Here is a 24,587-nt window from a genome sequence, read left to right as displayed (position 1 = left end):
CACACACCTTGCCTCACTCGCCACCACTGCCCAGCTCAAACCCAATGCCCACCGTCCCTCTGACTGTTGCCATGGGTGGAATCTCGCTATCATGGGCTACCGACACCCGTTGTTCAAGTGACATGGCGGTCCCATCGCTGGTCCCCATAAATTGTGCCTTGCCCTACTTGAGTCCTGCCCATGCCCGCAGCTTCCAGAGACCCAGTCATCCCATCGCCAGCTGCTATGGGTCAAGCTACGATCCCCTCTGCTGCTGAAGCCCACCGCACTGGAATCCATGTCCTCCTCTGGCGGTCACTGGTGGTCAAGTCTTGCTCCCATTGGCCATCACAGCAAGTGCTGCAGAGGTGCTAGGATCCTGAGGACAACCCTGGTAGCTTGACCACCTGCAGTCAATAACTGACAATGCGTTCCTACATATGTTCCAGCGTCTTGGCTGCGCCATCGGCATCCCACTTGAAGCTGCATTGACCTCTCAGCATAAAGCTGAGCCCCCAGTGCTCTTTTGCACACCCTGCTGTTGCGCTGATGTTCTGCTGGTATCTTCGTGTGTCTGGCACCCATTGATGTTAGGGTTCTGCCACCCACTGGCTACTGCCAACCCTTCAATGCATCTTCGGGTTGTTCGCATTCTTGTGTCTCAGGCAGCCATCAATGGCCAAGATCCTGCTTTCCATCACCCACTGATGCCCTGTCTCACCACTTCCTGTCGTTGGACGCCCATCAGTCCTTCTGGAGCTCATCTATGCCTTCTCTGTGTCTTTGGAACTTCCACACCTTACACCCATTGGCTGCCCTGCTGAGCGCATTGTGTTTCCAGCTATCACCTCTTTTCTGGGTGCCTGGACACTATACTACCTCTCTTTTCAGTGGTGCTACTCTCGGTGTTGCCCTTACCTTACTCTTTTGTCCATGATACACCTGGTGATGTATTTTCTGTTGCTTTGGGACTTGCTCATGGCCCTCCCTTTTTGTTTTGCGTGTTTTCCGCACAGCCATATGTTTCATGGATCCCATCGCATCCCCAGTTAGTTAAACCTTCACTCCCTGCGGGCACTGATGCTCTTCTAGCCTGTTCTGCCCTTTTGTCACATTCTGGCACTCCTCATGTGCCCTCTGCCCAAGGCCTTTGCCTCTTTGCTATTTTTCTTTCAGCCAATCTGATGCCACCATCTCTTCCTAAGGAGGAAGGAGTATTGTAGCCAGCCCCTCACTGGACCACTATATCGACATGCAAACCCTCGTGTCCTGTGCAAGTTGCCTAGTGGCCGGGTTGTAGGCATTTCCTCATCAGAGGGGTCACCCCCCCCCCCCTTCCTCCCCATCCCCCCATGCTGTGTACACATGCCCTATAGTGGTGCTATGATCTCTGAACTACTTTCTCACTGCGACCACGTATCTAGAGCCATCTGTGGCCACAACATCCGTAATGGCACTGCGATCAGCCATGTGATCGTCTTCATATCAATCCGTCTGCCTTTATAGGCTGCGACAAGGCCACCAGTTGCTCTGCCTGGGCAATTATGCTGGCCACTTGCGGCCCACCAGTCAGAGCCTCATCATTCATCTCACCGGCCATCGGTGTCTCTGCAACCTCGGGGGCTGCCACTGCCGAGCCAGCGCTACCAGATGCCTGCCGATGTTGTCCCTGGTTCATCAGTTCTGCACCATCACACTCTGTTGGCGTATCTGTGTACTGGGAGGCACTGCTGGTCAAATGCTTTCCTCCCAGCTTACGACGACACCAAATGGTGGCCTGTCGAGTTCGAGGCTACCGGGCGGCTACTGCCGATCGAGTGATGCCTCGCCAGCAGTTGTCACTGCCTGTTGGCGCCTGCCACTGCTGCAGCCAGCTGATTGGGCTACCGACACTGCCAGCCTCATTGGGCACCAGTCACATTCCTCTCCTTGCAGCTTCAATCGCCAGATGCCTACTGACACTGCCATCTCTCAGAGTACCACTCCCATCGCCAACCGATGCTGCAGTCAGCTCGTTGGGCTACCGACAGTGCAAGCCTCACCGAGCACCAGTCGCACCCACTCTCGCCACAACGACAATCACCAGCGGCCTTCCACAGCCTACAGAGCATCACCGGGCATCAACTACGTCCACGTCACAGAACCACACCATCTTCAGACTGCTCCCAGAACAGCCTCTAATATTATAACATCGGACGTCATCTACCATTAACCACTGTGCAATAACCCTTGCAGATATCATACGGAAACTTCTGTAACTTCCTGTGTCTTTGCCACTGTGCAAGGACATAAAACAGTAACATCATATGTTGGCTCATCTGATCATAAATTGAATCAGAGCCTGGCGCTGTATCATGTGATATGCCCGGAGTCTGAAGCAGTTCTCAGTCAGTGAAACATTCACTACATAGTTCTGTGTGACAGGGTAAAAGATAGTGAGATGGCTTCATCTTGTTTTTTATGCACTTGAAAGGCAGCCAGGTAAAAGCCAGGTAAGAACAGGGCGATACAGTTGTAAAATGGGTCACAAAGTATTCGGCAAGAACTGACATGTCGGTATATATACCACCCTGAAGGAGGAGATCTGGGACACTTGTTGAGCTTTGGTGGTCTAACAGACTAAGGAGCATGGCTCACATCTTGGATGGAAAGGCGTATGTTTTCAAGGAGGAGATGTAGTGCTCCCAGCATTCCTTCTTATTGTATTTAATCAGACGGCGAGCCTTAACAAAGGTGATGAGTGGTCTGTGAAGGATAGTGCTTGATATCTTGCAGGGCCCTTAGATGATCCTGAATATTTGTTTCTATGTCTTAATTCACCATGGAGCCAGATGGGGGTGGAGTGGGACCGTAAAAAGTAGGACAGCAGTTCCAGCAGTGAGGATGATTGCATCGGAATCTGAGACAACTTCGACAGTCTCATCATTGTAACATGGCGGACAGGGGGCGAAGGTAATGGCACAGCTTTACAACTACCATTTGGCTGTTCAAAAACCCAGTATGGTACCTGATCTGTCAGGTGGTGACAAGGAAGTAACATAATCATCAGAAAGTCGCCACTGTGCACCATTGTGCACAAGATCAGAAAGAAGCTGGTCAATCTGAAGGCCACTATCAGAAGAAGTGGTACTTCCCCGAAGGAAGTAATGTGCTCTGAAATCTCCACATAAGAGAAAAGGAGTGGGGAGTTGCTGGATTACGGTAGTCAACACATGGTAAGTAAGTGCCTTATCTGGAGGTAAACAAACATTACTATCGTTAATGACTGCGGTTGTCTGCACTTATACAGCTATGCTTCCAATGTGGCATGAAGGTGAATCTGATCACTGACGACGCCTGTACGGTGCTGACAGAGTGAGTGGTAAGCTTGAAGAGTTGGGAAATGGCCATCAGTGAGGTGCATTTCTTGAAGGGCAACAAAGATCGTAGAACAGGAGAAAATTAGTAGTTGTAATTCTGGCAACTGACAGCAATATTCATTTCAGTTCCAGTGGATCATCACATTGGAGTGCTTCGGTTAGGCACACAAAAACTACTTTGTGATTGACAGACTACAGTGATGTGGGGCAGTGTTGCCAGCATGCAGCCAGCCACGCGTGACACAGCTCTGCAGGTACCAACAAAACAGGCAATAAAGCGAGCATGTGGCACTCCACAAAGAACAATAGCTGACTGGGAGTTGGTACTCAACACCTGACTATCTGAAACATCAGTCACAATGTAAGTCTAATCGGAGTATAGGAGGACAGGTAATGCCCCACAATCACCACCTGTAAATGGTGGAGGTTGTGACAAAGCAAGCAGGGATAATTTTAATTCCCCTCTTGTTTTGCCATCTGCCTCCTTAAACTCGTTTTTTCACTTTCAACAATTTACCATTAACACACGTGAATATAATCTGACTTTTCATAAAAGAAAAAGGCTGGCCCTTAGTTTAAAAGAATATAACACAAGATCTAATTCTGTGCTTAGTTTTATGTATGAAATTGATCTTCTGATTTATTTCAACTATTCCTAGTTCATACTTTCTTTATAGGGTGAAATCAGTAATTGTTTCGTACCTTACATGCTATTGTTCATGTATAAACAAATATAAATTCTTATAATAGAGGGAAACATTCCACGTAGGAAATAAATATCTAAAAACAAAGATGATTTGACTTACCAAATGAAAGTGCTGGCAGGTCGACAGACACACAAACAACCACAAACATACACACAAAATTCAAGCTTTCGCTGGATGGATCAAGTAATGGGAGTCAAACTATAAAACAAGGAAGTTAAAACACACACAGTAAAAGGCAGAAAAGATTAGATCAAATCTAAAAATTGGAAAAATGATCTTTCCACTGGGAAGTGGTCATGGGGTCCCAGTCTGAGAAAATGTGCTGGGAAGGAGGCCCCAACCACAACCATCCTGCCTCTGCTCCAGGAGTAAAGCAAAACCTTATACCTGGAAGTAAACAATTTCACAGAGGAAACTGAGGACCAGATCAACCATCCGTCAATTGTCTGGTAATATAAAAATTAAGGAAGGCAAAGGGCCATAAGAAGTATACATTCCACCAATACGTGGGATACCATCAGCCTGGCTCCACAACCATGTTGTGGGAGTGGTTCGCTACACAGGAGGAAAAAATGGATGAGCCTGGTACGACCAATGTGAAGACAGCATTAAGCAGTGGACTCCTTCTGAGAGGAGCGGGAGGAAAAGCACCAAAGCGCAGCAGCCTCCTTGATTGTGCCGAGTTTATTACTGACAACAGTAGTGCACCAGATGTCACTCCACTTTTGGGCAAAGAGAGATTTGACATAGATCTGCACATCCGCAACTGGAGTCATGAAAGGGAAAGGAGGATGAGTATCAGCTTATCTAGCCAAACAGTCAGCCAGTTCATTCTCTGGGATACCCATATGACTTGGGACCCAGAAAAAGCCAACCGAGTAGGCCAACTGAGCAGGCACAGCCAAAGGAGAGGAGGTCATTAATACAAGAGACCAAAGGATGACGAGAGTAGCATGCTGCTCCATGAGTGAGTACATATTAAAACACTGTGGAGGGAGGCCTGAGTAATAAAATGGAGGGCCCTGGTAACGGCTAGCTACTCTGCTGTAAACACACTACATGATTCCTGAAATAAATGGTGTTCGAAGTCAGAAGGAGACGTGAAAGCGTATCCTGCTTTGCCTGTCGTCTTAGAACCATCAGTTTAGAAGAAGACAGCACTCTGGAACTCTGCAAGGATGGAATGTACAAGACACCAAAACACAATAGGGGCGACAGAGACCTTAGGACCCTGGAATAGGTCGGTCCTAACCTGTTGTCTAGACATCACCCAAGAGGGAGTGTGAGAAGAAATACATGGGGCATATTTCAGTGAATGCAGATGGAGATCCTGACAAGTGAATGCAGATGGAGATCCTGACAGGGGGAAGTGAGACACATTCCAACTGGCAATATTACCCATGGGCAGTGATCAGGAGGGAGACGTCCCTCGCTTACAAAGAGGACAGAGAACACAGGATGGTCAGGGAATCTGTGAATAGGGATTGCGTAAGAAACCAGGAGATGGTTTCATCATATTTGTAGAGGGGGAATCCCCACTTCTATGAGGAGATTGTCAACAGGACTAGAGCGAAAAGTACACATAGCTAGACATACCCAACAATGGTCACCAGGATCAGGTATTTTCTAGTGGAAGGAGCCACTGAGCCATAAACCTGACAACCATAATCTAGTCTGGGCAAGACAAGAGGACGGTAAAGATGGAGAAGAGTGGCATGGTCTACACCCCAAGATGCATGAGCCAGGAGGCGGATAGCATTAAGCTTCAGGCAGCGAATATGGGGCAGCCACATAAACTTTTTTTTTTTTTTTTTAAAAAAAAAAAGCCCAAGAAATGGGACTGTGCTGCATCATCTAGAACTGGTCACCTAAATAAAATTCTGGATCAGGTTGTACTATGAACTGACAACAAAAATGCATAACCCACATTTTGGACAGAGAGAAAATTGAAAATTGGAGGCCAAGGGAGACAGCCCAAGGCAGGGGTCTGTCGGACGGTGCCTTGGAGCCAGCACTCAGCAGATATTACTAAGTGGGAGCTGCATCAGATGCAAAAATCGTCAACATACAACACTGAGATACATGAAGAACAACAGAGGTTACAAGTTCATTGATGATTATGAGGAAAAGAGTATTGACACTTCATCCAGAACCCTCTGGGATACCATTGTCCTGAATCTGAGGCGTGCTGAGTGAAGTGCCAACTGGAACTTGGAAGGGCCGGTGGAATAAAAACTCGCGAATAAAAATCAGAAGGGGCCTGCAAAAGCCCCAGTCACAGAGGGTACCTAAAATGCGATGACGCCAAGCTGTGTCGTATGCCTTATGTAAGTCAAAGAAGAACCATGACAAGGTGCTGACCATTAGTAAAAGCCTGTCCGATTGTAGTTTCCAATCTGAGTTAATGGTCAGCTAGAGATTGTCCTTCCCAGAAGCCACATCAATATGGGACAAAAGGCCTCGAGATTCGAGTACCCTTCATGAATGGAAGATAACCATCCTCTCAATAAGTTTACAAAGTATGTTCATCAGGCTAATCGGGCGACAGCTGTCGAGAGACGCTGAGTTCTTCCCAGGCTTGTCTCACCACTGTGAGGGGAAGGTACCCATGAGCCAAATGTGACTGAAGACCTTGAGTAGATATTGCCTCTGTGTAATGTCCAAGAGTTCGATCATCTGGTTGTGGATGGAATCTCAGCCTGGAGCTGTGTCATATGAAGAATTCCCATTCAGTGAAAGGTTCATTATAGGGTTCAGCTTGGTGAGGGTTGAAAGAGAAGGGGGGTCTGTTCAACTCTGTGTTTCTGCCAGAGAAAGGTGGCAGGATTGGAAGAGGACATCGATGCTGTCACAAAGTGTGTTGTGAGGTGTTCTGCAAAGACCAAAGGATCAGTAGACAGAGTGCCTTGGACGATAAGCCCTGGACAGTTGACTGTCGCTGGCAGCCCAGAAGGTTACAGAGCTTGGACCAAACCTGCAATGGTGGGCCATACGTCCCCAGGGAAAAAACATAGTGCTCCCAGCATTCCTTTTTACTCCACTTAATAAGGTAACAGGCATTAGCATGAAGACACTTAAAAGCGAGAAGGGTGTCGTTTAAATCACTGCAGCGCCCGTCAGCAGTCCTGGACAGTGACTTCTATGTCCCTGGTCCAGCAAGGTACTGGTCAACAATGAGGGCGTCCTTTGGGTAGAGGGACAAGCAGTGCCAGCAGCATGAAGAATAATGGCACAGATGCCCTGCATGACCACATCAATGCAATTCGAGACAGAGGTTTCGAAGTGCACAGCAGATGTATATAAAGTCCAACTAACCATGCAGAATGCCCAATGTGGCGGCGGCAGGTGAATGACAGAATCACCAGAAAGTGGTCACTGTCACAAAGATCATCATGGGGTGACCAATGTAGGCAAGCCATGAGAGCAGGGGAGAAGATTGTGAGATTGATAGCAGTACAGGTGCAATGAGCTGCACTGAAGTGGGTAGGGGAAACGTCATTGAGGAGACACAAATCAAAGTCTGTAGTAAATTGGTCAAGTAGAAGACTCCTACCCAACAAAATGGCACGCCCCCACTGGGGGTGGTGTGCACTTAAGTCCCCAAGGAGGAGATACACGGGCAGGAGTTGCTGTATTAAGGTAGACAGTTCAACATAAAGAAGTGGGCGACCTGAAGGGAGGTAGACACTGCAAACAATGATTGCCAGAGTCATCTGCACTCTAAGCGCTATCACTTCCAGGTTGGAAGGAAGGGGGATCCAGTCACTAATGACTGCTGCGAACAAAAGTGCAGACCCTTCCAGATGCTATCCTGGGGCCAGCACAGTTCCAACAAAATGCCCAATAACATCAAACATTAGAGAGTGATCATCACGAAAGTGAATTTCTTGAAGAGCGCGAGAGAACGAAGAGTAAGAGGAAACAAGGTGGTGTATTTCCGGGAGGTGGTTATAATATCCGTTGCAATTCCACTGGATTGTCATGTGGTGAGAGTCCAAGTGATACACAAAGAAGCCAAGGGAAGGTCACGTCACTTGGTCGGCAGTCATCACTATCGAGGATGGAGTGACAACCATAAAAACTGGGTCTGATTTGGGATGACGTGGAGGGGACGAAGCCCTCCGGGAAGCCTCATCGTTTGACTTACACTGCTTCTTCTTCTTCTTCTTCTTCTTCTTTTCTCTAGGAGGGAGGGAGAAGGCATTGTTGTTGTTGTTGTTGTTGTGGTCTTCAGTCCTGAGACTGGTTTGATGCAGCTCTCCATGCTACTGTATCCTGTGCAAGCTTCTTCATCTCCCAGTACCTACTGCAACCTACATCCTTCTTAATCTGTTTTCTGTATTCATCTCTTGGTCTCCCTCTACGATTTTTACCCTCCACGCTGCCCTCCAATACTAAATTGGTGATCCCTTGATGCCTCAGAACATGTCGTACCAACCGATCCCTTCTTCTAGTTACATCGTGCCACAAACTTCTCTTCTCCCCATTCCTATTCAGTACCTCCTCATTAGTTATATGATCTACCCATCTAATCTTCAGCATTCTTCTGTAGCACCAAATTTCAAAAGCTTCTATTCTCTTCTTGTCCGAACTAGTTATCGTCCATGTTTCACTTCCATACATGGCTACGCGCCATACAAATACTTTCAGAAACGACTTCCTGACACTTAAATCAATTCTCGATTTTAACAAATTTCTCTTCTTCAGAAACGCTTTCCTTGCCATTGTCAGTCTACATTTTATATCCTCTCTACTTCGACCATCATCAGTTATTTTGCTCCCCAAATAGCAAAACTCTTTTACTACTTTAAGTGTCTCATTTCGTAATCTAATTCCTTCAGCATCACCCGACTTAATTCGACTACATTCCATTATCCTCGTTTTGCTTTTGTTGATGTTCATCTCATATCCTCCTTTCATGACACTGTCCATTCCGTTCAACTGCTCTTCCAAGTCCTATGCTGTCTATGACAGAATTACAATGTCATTGGCAAACCTCAAAGTTTTTATTTCTTCTCCGTGGATTTTAATACCTACTCCGAATTTCTCTTTTGTTTCCTTCACTGCTTGCTCAATATACAGATTGAATAACATCGAGGACAGGCTACAACCCTGTCTCATTCCCTTCACAACCACTGCTTCCCTTTCGTGCCCCTCGACTTTTATAACTGCCATCTGGTTTCTGTACAAATTGTAAATAGCCTTTCGCTCCCTGTATTTTACCCCTGCCACCTTCAGAATTTGAAAGAGAGTATTCCAGTCAACATTGTCAAAAGCTTTCTCTAAGTCTACAAATGCTAGAAATGTAGGTTTGCCTTTCCTTAATCTAGCTTCTAAGATAAGTCATAGGGTCAGTATTGCCTCACGTGTTCCAACATTTCTACGGAATCCAAACTGATCTTCCCTGAGGTCAGCTTCTACCAGTTTTTCCATTCGTCTGTAGAGAATACGCATTAGTATTTTGCATCCGTGCCTTATTAAACTGATAGTTCGGTAATTTTCACAACTGTCAGCACCTGCTTTCTATGGGATCTGAATTATTATATTCTTCTTGAAGTCTGAGGGTATTTCGCCTGTCTCATACATCTTACTCACCAGATGGTAGAGTTTTGTCAGGACTGGCTCTCCCAAGGCTGTCAGTAGTTCTAATGGAATGTTGTCTACTCCCGGGGCCTTGTTTCGACTTAGGTCTTTCAGTGATCTGTCAAACTCTTCACGGAGTATCGTATCTCCCATTTCATCTTCATCTACATCCTCTTCCATTTCCATAATACTGCCCTCAAGTACATTGCCCTTGTATAGGCCCTCTATATACTCCCTCCACCTTTCTGCTTTCCCTTCTTTGCTTAGAACTGGGTTTCCATCTGAGCTCTTGATATTGATACACGTGGTTCTCTGTTCTCCAAAGGTCTCTTTAATTTTCCAGTAGGCAGTATCTATCTTACCCCTAGTGAGATAAGCCTCTACATCCTTCCATTTGTCCTCTAGCCATCCCTGCTTAGCCATTTTGCACTTCGAGAAGGCATTATGAGTAAGGAAATAGGTGGTAACGATGTCAGGATGAGACAGAGAGAGTGGCTTTGGGGCCCTCACAGTGCGGGTCTCTGCTCCATACCGAGGGTGTAAACTTTTTGTCCTGAGAATGCTTGGAATGAGTGTTTCGAGATGGAGCCCCTTCCCTAGGAGCAGCCCGAGAAGAGAACTTTTTCCATTGTGAGAAAGAGGTACAGGAGGAGGAGGAGTGGTTCCTGGAGGGGAAGGAATGGGAGCTGCAGAGGGTGATGAACGGGAAGGGAGGGCTGGATGGGGATAAGGGTGAGGGGTGAGGAGAGGAAGGCATAGCTGAGGCAAAGGTAGGGGAGGGATTTACACAGTGAAGTCTGTCAAATTTCTTCCGGGCATCAATGTAGCTGAGATGGTCACGGGTCTTTCTTTCCTGAATTCTTTTTTCCTTCATCTACACTGGACACTGGTGAGTGGGGAGAACGGAGAGCAGAGCAGTTTACACAGTTAGACAGTGGGGTGCAAGGGCTCCCCATACATAGAAACGAAGGGGGTGGCCACAGTCACCACAGATGGGAGTGGCATCGCATCGCGAGGACATGTTTGAGGCAATGGAAGCAACGCTTGGGAGGTGACATATACGGTTTCACATTGCACCTGTACACCATTACCTTGACCTTCTCAGCCAGGGTATGATCCTAAAATGCCACGATGACAATGCCAGTGTCCACGCAATGGTCTTAGGGCCTTTCTGGGCACACTGGATGAAATGAACGCCATGCCATTCCACATTAGCCAAAAGTTCATCATCAAACACACATCCTGTGTCATACTGCGTGACTTGCGGGGAGCGATAGCCACGAGGTTGTCTCCTAAATGGTTGCAGGCAAAGAGGGAGGCTGGCTGACTGGCAGAAGTTGTCTTTATAAGGAGAGAGAGCCAGATCTAATCTTGCTTAATTACTCAACTTCAACTAACTTGTTCTCAGTATGTTCTGCACAGAAAAGGGGTTTGGTGGCGGCAAAAGTCTCCCTATCAGTCCTGGTACAGACTAGGAACAACGTAAAGGGGTTTGCCCCAAGCCGGCTCGTCTAGCCCTCCTCTCATGGTGTATCCAAGGAGGGTAAGGCTGGAAAGGCAGAAACAGGAACTGAGACAGAACTATGTCAAGGAAGAGATGCGGCTGCAGCAGAGCAATCAGAGAGTTTAACACATTTCATGTGCGAAACATCAGCCTTGGTACCACCCACCACGAACAGGGGCTCACCTTGTGGGCACCACCCAGCCACAGCCATGGCCGCCTGGCAGGACAGTCGTTGCTGGGAGTTCCGATGTCCCAAAAAGACGGGCAACCACTACTGGGCTTGCACAAGGCATTCACAGCACAGGTACCAGCAGTGTGATCACTGTGGTATCAGAGGCCTCAGCCAGATCATGGGCTGGCTACCAAGCTGGTGACATAGCAAAGAAGCAAAAGGGCTTTAGTGGGGAAGGGGGAAAAGGGAGAGGGAAGGGAAGGGAAGGGGGGGTGGGGGTGGGGGTGGGGGTGGGGGTGGGGGTGAGGGCAAGGGAGAGGGAGAGGGAGAGGGAGAGGGAGAGGAGGAGGGGGAGGGAGAGGAACCCATGCCAAAGGCGCTAGGAAGGGAGTTCTTCCCCATCTTACTCACTCTACAGATTTCAAATTTGGAGATGGGGGTCAAACCCCTGAGGCAGACCAAAAAAAAAAAAAAAAAAAAAAAAAAAAAAAAAAAAAAAAAAAAAAAAAAAAAAAACCCAAAAGAGGTGGAAAAACAACCAACCAAAACTGCAAGATGAAGCAAAGTCATGAGGATAGCCAGGTCGACATAAAGATCACCACCAAGACGAGGAAAGGAAGGAGCAAAGGGAAAGGAAGAAGGACAGGGAAGGAGAAGGAAGGGTACGGGAGAGCAGCCCGAAAACGAATAAAGGCTGTAATGCTCAGGGATCTGTGCGTCCCACGCACGTACCCACAAAAGAGCTGTTGGCCTTCTGGGGAGACAAATTTTGAGATCTCAAGGGTAAGTAAACACATAAGTTGTCAAAAAATGTAAGGACTTCCGTATTTCTAAACATGTGAGCAAGAATCTTAACTACTAACATCAACATGTTTTGCACTGAACTGTTTTCTGATGGAGAAAGCAAGCCCAATGGTATGTATGTTTTATTAAGACCACTAATGTTATTTTATTTCAATAAAACGAACACATTTGGTGACAAAAATTCGTATCTCACTGTAGTCGCAAGACAGATTTGAAATATCTTCACTGATTTCAGAAAAAAAGCAGGCCTGTTGAAAGAAGTGTGTAAGGCAAAGAAGAGTTGTACACACTAACACTGTAAGTGGCTGCCAATAAAATGTTGGTTTTACTATGTTTGTTATTGTCGGTTATTGCCCAATGTGTTATGTGTTTTTTTTTTTTCCGGGTATTGTGTGGTTTTTCTTTCACGAAATACTTGAGTACATAGCGTACAAACTGCCAGTGACTGCCACAATTTTCTTCCTCTTACCATCAATACTTTATATATTAGAAACTACTTTTGAAGTGCCAAAATGTACTAGAGTACATAAAATGTCTATAAAATTCCACACTGTACAATGCTCTTGCAGTGAGACAGTTGCAGTTCCTGAAACCCATTGCTCATAGCCTCTGGCCTGCTGAGGAGTACCGCAGTCCTGAGTCCACGGATAAACCATGAAAATCTGCCACACTACGCCCCACACATTATGCCAGCCTGGCCTGCAGGCGAATCAGTGAGACTACATCCGATGGGCAGGGCCTGCATGTTGGTTGGAAATGATGAGCACCAGACTGGCAGGCACAATCTGTTAGAGATAGCCTTAGAAATGGCCAGTGGTTTTGGCCTGTCATGGAAGTCGACTGGTATGGCCAGCTGTTTACATGTCATAGACACCACATTGACAAAATGAGAGTGCGGCGATGAAACCATGCAACAGATAACTTGCACGAATACTATGAAAATCAATACTAATGAGGATAGGTAACAACTCACCATAAATATGATCATTGAGATGCAGACAGGCACACACACACACACACACACACACACACACACACACACACACACACACACACACAAAAAAAAAAAAATAATAATAATAATAATAAAAATAAAAAATCACACTCTCACAACTAAATTTTTGGCCACTGCCTTTGTCAGAAGTCAAGAGCACACACACATTCACATAATCATTCAGGCACAACTCAAGCCTCTGGCTGTTGCGTCAACAGTCACTGAGAATCAGATCCAAACAAACCACTTCTTATGCCTACCTGCCTCTCGTCGGCACCTGCTAGGCTAAGAGCAAGATGTGGTGGCAGCACTGACTGCAAGATGAGGGGAGTGGTAGAAAGGGAAGAATCAGTAAGAATGAGGAGTAGGGAAGCGGCTCATTTACTCAGCTGCGCCCAGCCAGCGACGATGTATAACATCTCAGTAAACAAACCATTTCATCTATTGAGACGAAAATGAGAATTTTTCCAGTGTTTTTCTTTTTTTTTCCCTCAAATTTCCCTGATATTTCCTGATTTCCCTGACACGTCTGAAATTCCCTGATTTCCAGAACTTGTAGCAACCCTGTAAATACACCAGGTGCTGTTAATGAACTGGTCATACTAGTGACAAAATTTGGTATCACAGAGAGCATACACACAACCACATTATATCCAAGCTTCAAAAATACGAGAGGTGACCTGTGACCTCCAATTCCTGGATTTCATGTTCCTTTAGTAGATTAGGACACTTCGGGGAGTGGGGAGGGTGGTTGTTACAACATCTGACACAGACAGGTGGTAGTACACATGATGAATTTTCACGAAGTGGCCTGCTACAGTCTCCATAATTAGTGTTGAATATGTACTGGGAAGGCATACACACAAAGCGCTAGCATCCATCAGGGGTGGGAAATCCAGTTTCACATTGCAGCAGTAATGTGATTTTGACCTTCTCTAAAGCAGATACCCTAAGAGAAGAGAATCAATGCGTAGGTGTCTAGTTTGCTATGTAGCAGGTCTCAACATACATGATGTAAAAAGTAGATATCTGGCTCTCTAAGTGTTCACAATGTATCCCTTGCTGCCTGGTAGGTTTTTATGATTAAAACATATGAAGTTGATCCTTCGTCTCTCCAAGCTACAGTGAAGTTCTTCATCCACCTGCAGCGTTAAGTCTCAGTGCAAAATTAATCCCTGCACCATGTTGTGGTTCTTATGGGGTCTGACAGTAACGGGTACATTACTAGTTGCCGGGGGAAGGGTACGATTTGCTGTCTTAATTAAGATGGAACGTGTGGCACAAAATTTATGAACTGTTGCGGTAAAAGCTGTGGGTATGTTTTATATTGTTTGAGTATGCATTGAACACCATTTCCGATTGTCATCTGTTACCTCACACATCTCTTCTTGATGAGTTATTGTCCAGCTGCTTAGTTTCTGGTGGTCCGGATCCTCCATCTCACCATTGTGTTCGAACATCCAACATGTCTGGACTTCATTCCGTCTTGCAGTGAAAGCTAAATGAAAGATCAGAACTTCTACTTCGAACTACGAAATGATTTAGAATGAACTCTTGTTACAACTCCTCCATATTTCAAAGTTCATTACTTCTCTTTAACATATATTATAGCAGTTCACACAAGCTGTATCAATGACAACAGATGCCGGTTTTAAAGGTTCTACACACAGACACTGGAATATTGAAAGATAATTCGTCTTGATGATGACATTGTCTTTGCCAGTGGCTGCATATTCCCAGCAGCACACGACACCTTCAACCGGAGGAATCACGGTGCAAATAGGCGTGCCCAACAGGCAGATGCTGCAGGTTCACAGCCAACATATCTCAACCCTCCTGAAGCATCTGAACAAAAATAAAGCAGTGTGGACAGTCTCTAATTCCACCTTACACTATTTCTACCTGTATCCTCTTTCATGGTAATTTTTTGCTGAGACGATTCTTCATAGTGGATTAGTATACTTGCTAAAACCTCCTAATACACTACTCCCATAATTCACTACAGAAAAAGAGTTCTCTATTTTTTTTTTTTTTTTAATATTCTCCACAAAGAAAATTGGTTCCGTAGAGAGAAAGATCTTTCCATCTGTTCAGATGAAAACTAGGAATGGACAGATATGCCCGTATGTCGACTGGTTTTGTTTTCCTCACAGTTCCTTGGGTTTTAATGATCAGTGCTGAACTGCAGCCAGTCTCAAAAGACTACTGGGGACTCAAGCCATAGTCATTTCACGATGCCAAAAATCTGCCATGATGCACACTCCAAACCTCCAGATGAGAGAAGGCCAACGAGCTTGTTGGCCACTGCCAGGAGTCATGGAGCTCCCAAATGAACAGGCACCTACTCCTCAGCTTGCACACAGAACAGCTCGGGCATCAGTAGTGCAATCCATGTGTGGTCCGGGAGCTAATACCATATGGGTACTGGCGATACCCCACACGAACTGGCTACCAATCCGTGTACTGAATGATCCTCCCTGCATGATATGTAAAATATTCTGAAAGGTGGAGGTCAACTTCAGATGTGGGGACCAAACACAAGTTAAATGAACTATATGGTGTAAAATAAAGGAAACAAAATTGGGCAAACCAGAATCAACAGTCTGTGACCCAGCTAGGTTGTAAGCAAGTAATTTGCTCTACAGAATAAGTATGAGAAAAGAGATAGTCAGTGTCGAATTTTAACACAGGAACAGAAGAACTGAACCGAAATGATGTGCTTGTACACTGTTACTGGCTGGGAGACTCATCTGGGGCAGTTGAACCGCCAAGTGAAAGCTCTTCTCTATGACACCACTTTGGTGATTTGTGCACTGATGAAAAGATTTGAAATGATTAGGACAACACAAACACCCAGTCCCGAGCTAAGAAAGTCTTCCACCCAGCGAGGAATCAAACATGGGACACTGTGATCTGAGAAAGTGATGCTAACAACCAGACTATGAGTGTGGACAAAGCAAGTAGTATTGCAATGGCTTGGGGTCCTATGCTCGTCATGCACAAACTCACAAAAAAGTTGTCTTATATGGCAGACTTCTGAAGCAGGCAGATCTCTATATGATCTATTGAGTCAGAGTGTAAATTTTAGTCCTCATATAACAATTTAATCCCACAGGAATTTTCTACAATACAAACTATATTACAGGAATGTGTTTATTTATCTGTATTTTCTTTTAGTCTGTTATATACATACAAGAACAGACCAAATGTTGCACATGATTTGGCATGAATCAAAATGTAATATTTTAACATAATTTTAACATGTGTTCGTACAATTAAGCATTAAAGTGTTTAAGATAAACAAAACATCAACATAAAGTATTTGTATAAAAAATAATAAAATGTCTGCTTGTGTCTGTATATGTGCGGATGGATATGTGTGTGTGTGTGTGTGTGTGTGTGTGTGTGTGTGTGTGTGTGTGTGTGTGTGTGTGTGTATGTGTGTGTGCGCACGCGTGCGAGCGTATACCTGTCCTTTTTTCCCCTTAAGGCAAGTCTTTCCGCTCCCGAGATTGGAATGACTCCTTACCCTCTCCCTTAAAACCCACATCCTTTCGTCTTTCCCTCTTTCCTGATGAAGCAACCGCGGGTTGCGAAAGCTTGAATTTTGTGTGTGTGTTTGTGTTTGTCTGTGTGTCTATCAACATACCAACACTTTCGTTTAATAAGTTACATCATCTTTGTTTTTAGATATATTTTTCCCACATGGAATGTTTCCCTCTATTATATTCAAATAATAATAAAACATCTATATACTAACTTTTGGACATCTGGCTCACAAATATAAGTACATCTGGAATCCAGAAGGCACATGCTACTGGTCTACCTTACTACACTGCATAGCTACATCACAACATACAGAAGGCACATATTACTGGTCTACTTTACTACATGCATTGCAACATCACAGCTTTTGTAATTTATGATCATGGACTGCACTACTGTATAACATTACACAGCACTACACTACAGCAGTTGGTTTCTCATTTGTTTGGATATTTAGTCCTGGCACGCTGAGACACAACTCAGGATTCTCAGGGGTCGTACTACTGTGCCACCTGAGGTGTAAGAGATGGCTGTCATGATATCAGAAAATACTTCCTAGTCCTTCCCAAGGCTCATCTCCTCACTGCCCCCACAAGGTTGCTGTCGTTTGACGATCTGCCAAGGAGTGTATTGTTGCCATGATGTATGGCCTCTTCTTGTTTGTCTCTAGCTCATGTACTTTTGCAGTTCACAACCTGATATTTGGTTATCAGGAAGTTCAGCATATGCCACAGTTCCTCATCGCTTATTATGTTACAGATGTATTACAAAAGAGATTCCTACGTTGGTCTGTAACATCTTGTGTAATGGCACACTTCCAGACAATGTGATCCGGTGTGCTGATTGCTCCAAAAAAAAAGGGGGCGGGGTTCCAATGGCTCTGAGCACTATGGGACTTAACATCTGAGGTCATCAGTCCCCTAGTACTTAGAACTACTTAAACCTAACTAACCTAAGGACATCATACACATCCATGCCCGAGGCAGGATTCAAACCTGCGACCGTAGCGGTCACACGGTTCCAGACTGAAGCGCCTAGAACCGCTCGGCCACTCCGGCCTGCTCCACATTCACAGGTGTCTGTCGTGCTTTCTCACATTTTCAGTAAGTAGCTGAGATATAGGCCATGTCGCAACAGGTAGTGTAGTGCTCCCTTGGTTGGAAGGAATTATGACATTCTGGATCTTTCTTTTATGCTAGGAAAGAAATATTTCCTTATTTGATGTGGTGTTTGGGCTCGGTATCTCCCCCGCTCATCACACCCACCCTTTTTGTGCCAATATTGTGCACCTCTCTTTCTTATGGCTACATCCAGAGGTAAGAAGGCCAATATCACTAGCAGTGCCTCAGCTGGTGTTGTTTTATACACGTCTGTCAGGCACAGTACACTTTTCTTTACTAGCTGGAGAGTTTGTGCCGTCCGTACCTTTCTGGTTCTATGAGCCCAAATACTTAACCTGTAACCCACAATAGTGATTACAGTTGCACTGTGGTACATTCTTCTTCAACCTGGGAGCAACTGAAAGCTTCTTTGGACAATTGTTGCCACTTCGTTCAGGATTTTAATGCCTCTCTGGTGAATGATTTCTACACGTATATGATAGTTTCACTTTTTGTTGATATTTATACCAAGGTACCTATATTCTTCTTATGTTTTCACAGGTTGGTCATTTATTCTGACTGTAGGGTTTCACAACCTTGAAAATGCCCTTTTAGTAGCAGACAATCTGTTCTGATATTGTTAACTTGTTTTCAACTCGCCAATTACTTAGTCTTTTGAGTACTTTCCTACTATTTTCCTCTAACTTAGCCATTGTGTTAGCAGATACTGTAATTAGCAGATCATCTGTGCAGACAATGCAGGCTCTAGTGTTTGTTATATTATGAAGCTGTTTCGGTAATGGCTCTACGTCAACATACCACAAGCAGAAACCTGCAAGCAGCCGATGGTGATATTTTTCACAATTATCTTTCCGCAACATTCAAATTGCAACTGCCGGTCTGTTGTTACAGAGACAGGTACTTCAGTTTTTAAATCACAAAGTGTGAGTGGGCAAATGTGGTACAATACAGATTTTGCTGCTCCCCAAAGAAACAAGTCTGCTGCAGTAAAGTCCGGGGAGTAAGGATCCATAGGATATTCGAGATGACACGTTTCACACACACACACACACACACACACACACACACACACACATACAAAAGAAACAACCTCTTCCAAAAGGCTCATAGTGTTATTAGTTGCGTAGTAGATCATTTGCTTCAGTCTTTTGAACTATAAATTATCAAACACCTCAACAACATCCATCCTCATCTGCATAACATACTTGTTCTATTAAGCGATAACACAATATGCGTTGTGTGAGTTATTGCACCCCTGGTGAATTTCTCTTTCCTGAAACCACACTGTCGGGAGCTCATGTCTATTATCTGTCTGTGACACCTCAGGCAATGAGTTACAAGCTTTTCCTGTACTTTATCTACACATTAACTAAACAAATTGGCCTGTAACATTTCAGTTCTCTGGAATGTATATATTCTGAACACTAGAGTTGTGGCCAAAACAAACAAAGAGAAATTGTTAATTTCCGTAGTGTTACCAAGCAACAATATCTGCGGCCAATTAACTGAACACAAAATATGTGGAAAATACTTAAGAACATAGTAAATCTTTCAAAAAATTAACTTGCAGTCATGAATTATCTTCAGTGAAGAAATGTAGTAGGATGGTAAATTACAGTATCCCACAATATCAGTAGCTCACATTCACTTCTAAATATTTTGATGAAGTAATACATCCAATGTAATTTATGGTTATCATATTCACAAAAAGATTCCAAAGTAATTTACAATGTCAAGATGTGAAACTTGTAAATCATAGCTAATAATTAGAATAGGGCTGAAAAAATATATTTAGCAAATATAGAAAAATGAACAAGGTGAAGGTAACAAATAAGAATGACACAAAAGACAATAAATTTGAAACTTTCTGAACTAGTGGTTCTGCCAAGAGGAACTTATGGTTAGGTGTAAGAATACTTAAAAAATGTGTTAAAAATAGGCTACATGTTTTCACTTTGAATACACTGTTGTTAGTTCTTGAAACTGTAAGTTATAAACCTCAAGATCTATGATCTTATATAATTTTGTACACATGTTAATAATGCTCAAATTGTTCAAAATGCTGTAAAATATTTACCTTTTCTCCCACTCTGAGAATAAGTGACTCAAGGCGATCTTCAATTTCCTGGTTTTCAGAAACACGGCGCCTTTTTCTGTAAGCGCGATCTGGAAAATTTACAAATTAAAGCCTTAGAAAGAATTATACAGCTGACATGAAGAAGAAGAAGAAGGAATGGTATGATAATGCTTCTGGGTCAAAGTAAGAAAAAAAGAAAGAAAGAATTCTTTTTTCTTGGTTTTCTGCAGTCCTTCAAAGTTCTCATATAAGTTAGAAATGAATTTTATGTTATACATTCATACACATTGCGAGGTGGCAGCCTATTTCAGGCCTTTCTCCTCACATTTTATCATATTTGCATACTGAATTTGCGTGGGAGACTATCCTGCTTTCCGATTCAGTTTTATCTGTCGACTTTCCACCTGCATTATGCGTTGTCTACATGAGTGGCTAGGGAGTAGCGTGTAGCAATGTAAGTAGCCCACCCCTCTAACAAATCATTCTTGTAGTAGTTTTTTCCATTAATGCGTCTGGTCTTGACCAGGGTAATTCCTTTTTGCTGAGGCATAAACAACTTTTGCACATCCTTGAAGGGCTGCTGTGCATTTAGAGTGCAGGGTCTCACAGTACTGGGTCACAGGGACAGTTGAACAAGCCTTTGCAGGGATTATCCTCCTGGCTAAGTTCCTGCAAACAATGAGTGGTAGAACGGAAGAATGGTGTCCCCAATAGTAGAACAGGAAACCACTGGTGGAAGAGGCGAGAATTCTGCCTTGTTAGTAAACTTCGAGTAGAGTTCTCAGCTGTCCACTTGCCATTATGCTGCTGTGCGTGGTCTCCCGACACATTTCCTCATGCAACACATATAGCCACTCATGTGTCTGCAAATTTTCAAACTCTCCCCTCCCTGTGGGAACAGTGTGCAAAGCCCAACAAAATTTCCAGAATTTCTGGAAAAGAAGTCTGGACATGGAAACAGGCAACATTCATCTCCCATTTTCAAATACATGTCTCTCGTAGGTGGATACATTTTAACTTGATGGTTGGAGCTAGGCAACGGACTTCCAGATCCCTGATTGGAAGGGCATTTAAGACGTTAATGGGATTGGAAAGATTGTGCAGGGTTCCTTTCTGAAGTCTGAAGGAAGACTACCAAATATTGAGAGGCATTTGGAGTCGTATTCAGATTTGTATGGGTGTTATCTTGACTTTGGTCCTCTGCAATGTATTCAAAGTTTCTTTTTGCACTTAGGCACATATGTGGTTGGTAATCAGGATGATGACGATGATGATGAGATCTGCAATTCGCAGTCTCATCACATCAGCTCAGCCCAGCAACAGTTAACAGTGGCTGCAGTTGCGTACATCCTGAATTGCTGGCAACCACCTCAATGGCAGTCAAGGTAAGATTGTATTTGCAACACACACTCCTGACTTTAGAAATCATGAGATATTAATGGAGAGTTCATTTCTAGTTTCTGTTTTTTAGTCTTCCTAACATGATCCTCGCGATTCATGCACTGGTAAGCAGGTTTTTCTGCAAACTAATTCTTACTTCAAAGGTGATTTTTCTCCTAACCACTCATGTTTCATTTTGTTATTGAGTTAATGTAATGGAGTTCACCTGCTCAGTGATGTTTCTTTCCTATTCTTCCCCAAATGATCTATTCAAATTCATACTTTTTTTTGTAATTATAAAGTCTGCAATCACAGTTGAAAGCATAATTTATGTCCTTTATGTGGCTGGGAACCGTCTCAACTATAATTGTCCAGCATCATGCTAATCGCAACCCTAACATCCATTCATCTTCTTATAATTGTTTTAATTTAATTATGTAAATTCATTCTCAAAGTGTTTTATGATGTTGACCTTTACGTGTACTGAATAATTTTTACACACTGTCTAAATAGAAATTATTTTGACAGATCTAACCCTATCATTCAGCAACCAATAATGTAAATTATTCAATTGAAGCACCCACTATGACCAACAGGCAAGGTCCCTGACAAGTTTTCCGATGTGTGGTTTTTCGAGTAGTCTATTGGCTTCAGCATCAGTCTAGTCTGCATGCGTACACACACACACACACACACACACACACACACACACACACAGAGAGTGCACCTGATGAGGAAGAGGTCATGCTCACAGCACACCCAGCTTCTGACAATATGAGTTAAGGGCAACTAACTGTGTAACTTGCACAGAATTCTTGCATAGGTCGTACTTTTTTAAATTTATTTTTGAATTGTGGACTTTAATAAAAAAATGAATACAACCCATTATTGGTATAGATGAACATGGAAGCCAGATATCATACAAATCTACATCTCCATATGCATTTTATAAACCACTGTACAGTGCACAGTGGATGTACAATTACTTGATATTCCCTTTCTTGTAACCTTCGCAAATGGAGTGAGGGCAACATATTCGCTTGTATGTCTTTGTAGTCAAATGCTTTTTGGAAATCAAGAAACACTGCATCTACAAGGTTGCCTTGATCCAAAGACTTCAGTAAGTCTTCAGTAAGTGCGAGTACGGTTTCACATGATTGATGTTTTCAGAATCCATGCTGGTTGGCACTGAGGAGGTCATTCTGCTCAAGATACCTCAGGAATATGGTCCAAGATTCTACAACAAACTGATGTCAAGCATATTAGATGGCACAAGAGTGCGAGCTGTGCCTTTTACCAGAAACTTGATACGATTTTTTGTTCATGAGATCTACAATAGATTATAGTTAGTAACTCAGGTGCAAATTCAGTAAAGAATCTGACAGGGATTCCATCGGGGCCTGCAGCTTTGTTCAATTTTAATGATTTCAGCTGTTTCTCAACACCAATAACTCGAATACTTATTTCGTTCATTTTTCCAGTGGAATGAGGATTCAGTTGGGGCAATTCTCCTGGGTTTTCCTTTGTAAAGGAACATTTGAAAACGGAGTTAAGCATTTCATTTTTTCCTCTGCTATCATCAATTTAAGTTCCAGTCTCATTCGCTATGGACTGACACTTATTTTGGCGACACTATCAGCCTTTACATATGACCAGAATTTCTTTGGATTTTGTGAAATGTCATTTGACAATATTCCGCTGAAGCAGTCACTGAAGGCATTATGCATTACTCTCTTGACAGCCAAACTTGTTTCATCTAGCATCTCTGTATCTACAGCCCTACACTTTTTGTTTTACACCTACTATGCAGTAATATCTGTTTCTTTAAAAGTTTCTTTTACAGTAGCCTTATACCATGGAGGTTCCCGCCCATTATGAACTGTTTTACTGGGTATGTATCTATCCAGTGTATGGCCAATTATTCTTCTGAACTCGAGCCAGAGTTCCTCCACATGCTCCTGACCTGTGCCGAGAGTTTCAAATTCCTCATTGAAATAGGACACTATCGATTTTTTTAATTTAGTTTACTGAACATATATATATCTTCCTGCTTGTTTTAGTGGACTGGAAACACAATGCCAAAATCAGCATGCAATGGAGGAGCTGCCAACACTGTAACTGCACTTTAGCCCACATATAGCATCTTTCATCTCTGGCGATGTTTGTTAATGTGAAAAATGGAAAGATGCTCCGTGGTTTGGAATCCATGTTAAACTGAATGTCCTTTTATAACTGGCTGGGCAAGTCAGTTAAAAGGGCTTTCCAAATTCCTCCTCAGTTTCCTTTACTGCTTGCTGAATATACGGACTGAAAAACAATGGAGAAAGATTACAACCCTGTCTCATTACCTTCTCACTTACTGCTCTGTCTTTAGTTTCTGGTAACTGTCATCTGGTTTCTGTTCATTATGTAAATAACCTTTTGCTACCTGTGTTGTACCCCTGCTATCTTCAGAATTTCAAGGAGTGTATACCTGTAAACAAAGTCTAAAGTTTTTCCTAAATTCCCTTAGGCTACAAATGTAGGTTTGCCTTTCATCAAACGATCTTCTAAGATACATCACCGAGTCATAATGATCTTTTTCCTTCAGAACTCAAACTGGTCTTCCCTGGGGCTGGCATATAACAGTTTTTTCCAAGATGCTGTAAATAATTTGTGTTATTTTTCTACAATGATTTAGTAAACTGATGCTTAGTGGTGTGCGTAACAAGAGGCGGTTGCTGTATGCATTCTGTGCAGAGAGAGAGAGAGAGAGAGAGAGAGAGAGAGAGAGAGAGAAAGGTTTGCGGTATTGTCAGCGAGCTTTTTTGTCTCTGTCCTGCACCTCACACTCCAGCGAAACTCTATTTCTGCTTCAGATTCTACCTAACAGAATTTATATGCCTGGAAAACTCTCTCTGCTGATTCTCAGAGTAATACTTGTGTTTGCTTCATGCCATCCATTACAAACAGTTTAGTATCAAGTAACAGCACCATACCTAAATTAACAAGAAAATCAACACCAAATATTCTACACAAATCTTGGAGTGCACACTACGAGCTGCTGTAGCGGAACAACACTATTAGCTGGAGTGTCACGTGGTACTTGCTCCTTGCCACTGCACACTGTCCACAACCTGCCACAGACCACATCACTGTAACATCTGTCATCACCTGCCTTCTTTGGAACTGGAATGTTGACATTCTTCTTCAACAGAGAACACTGTCAGCAAAATGGTAGCATTTCAATTAAGAGGAACAACAATCATGCATGCATCAGAAATATGTAATAATTATTTTCTACATGTGATTTTCCCAGTTCTTCCAGAAGTTAAATGGGTCTAAGTATTTCTGAGTGAATAACTGCACTTAAATAGAAGGC

General features: G+C 43.6%; 1 protein-coding gene across 1 annotated transcript in view; it reads right to left on the bottom strand.

The window, feature by feature from the left end:
* The window catches only part of LOC126412448 (nuclear cap-binding protein subunit 1), a 176,530-nt gene that overhangs the window by 148,844 nt on the left and 3,099 nt on the right, over positions 1–24,587 (bottom strand). Inside the window, exon 2 of the mRNA XM_050082054.1 lies at positions 19,847–19,935. Coding sequence (XP_049938011.1) covers positions 19,847–19,935 — 89 coding nt within the window. The remainder of the gene's footprint in view (positions 1–19,846; positions 19,936–24,587) is intronic.

Source organism: Schistocerca serialis, chromosome 7 (genome assembly GCF_023864345.2).
Source record: "Schistocerca serialis cubense isolate TAMUIC-IGC-003099 chromosome 7, iqSchSeri2.2, whole genome shotgun sequence".
Classification (NCBI taxonomy): domain Eukaryota; kingdom Metazoa; phylum Arthropoda; class Insecta; order Orthoptera; family Acrididae; genus Schistocerca; species Schistocerca serialis.
The sequence above is the reverse complement of the archived record's forward strand: the minus strand, read 5'-3'. Positions and strand labels throughout refer to the sequence as shown.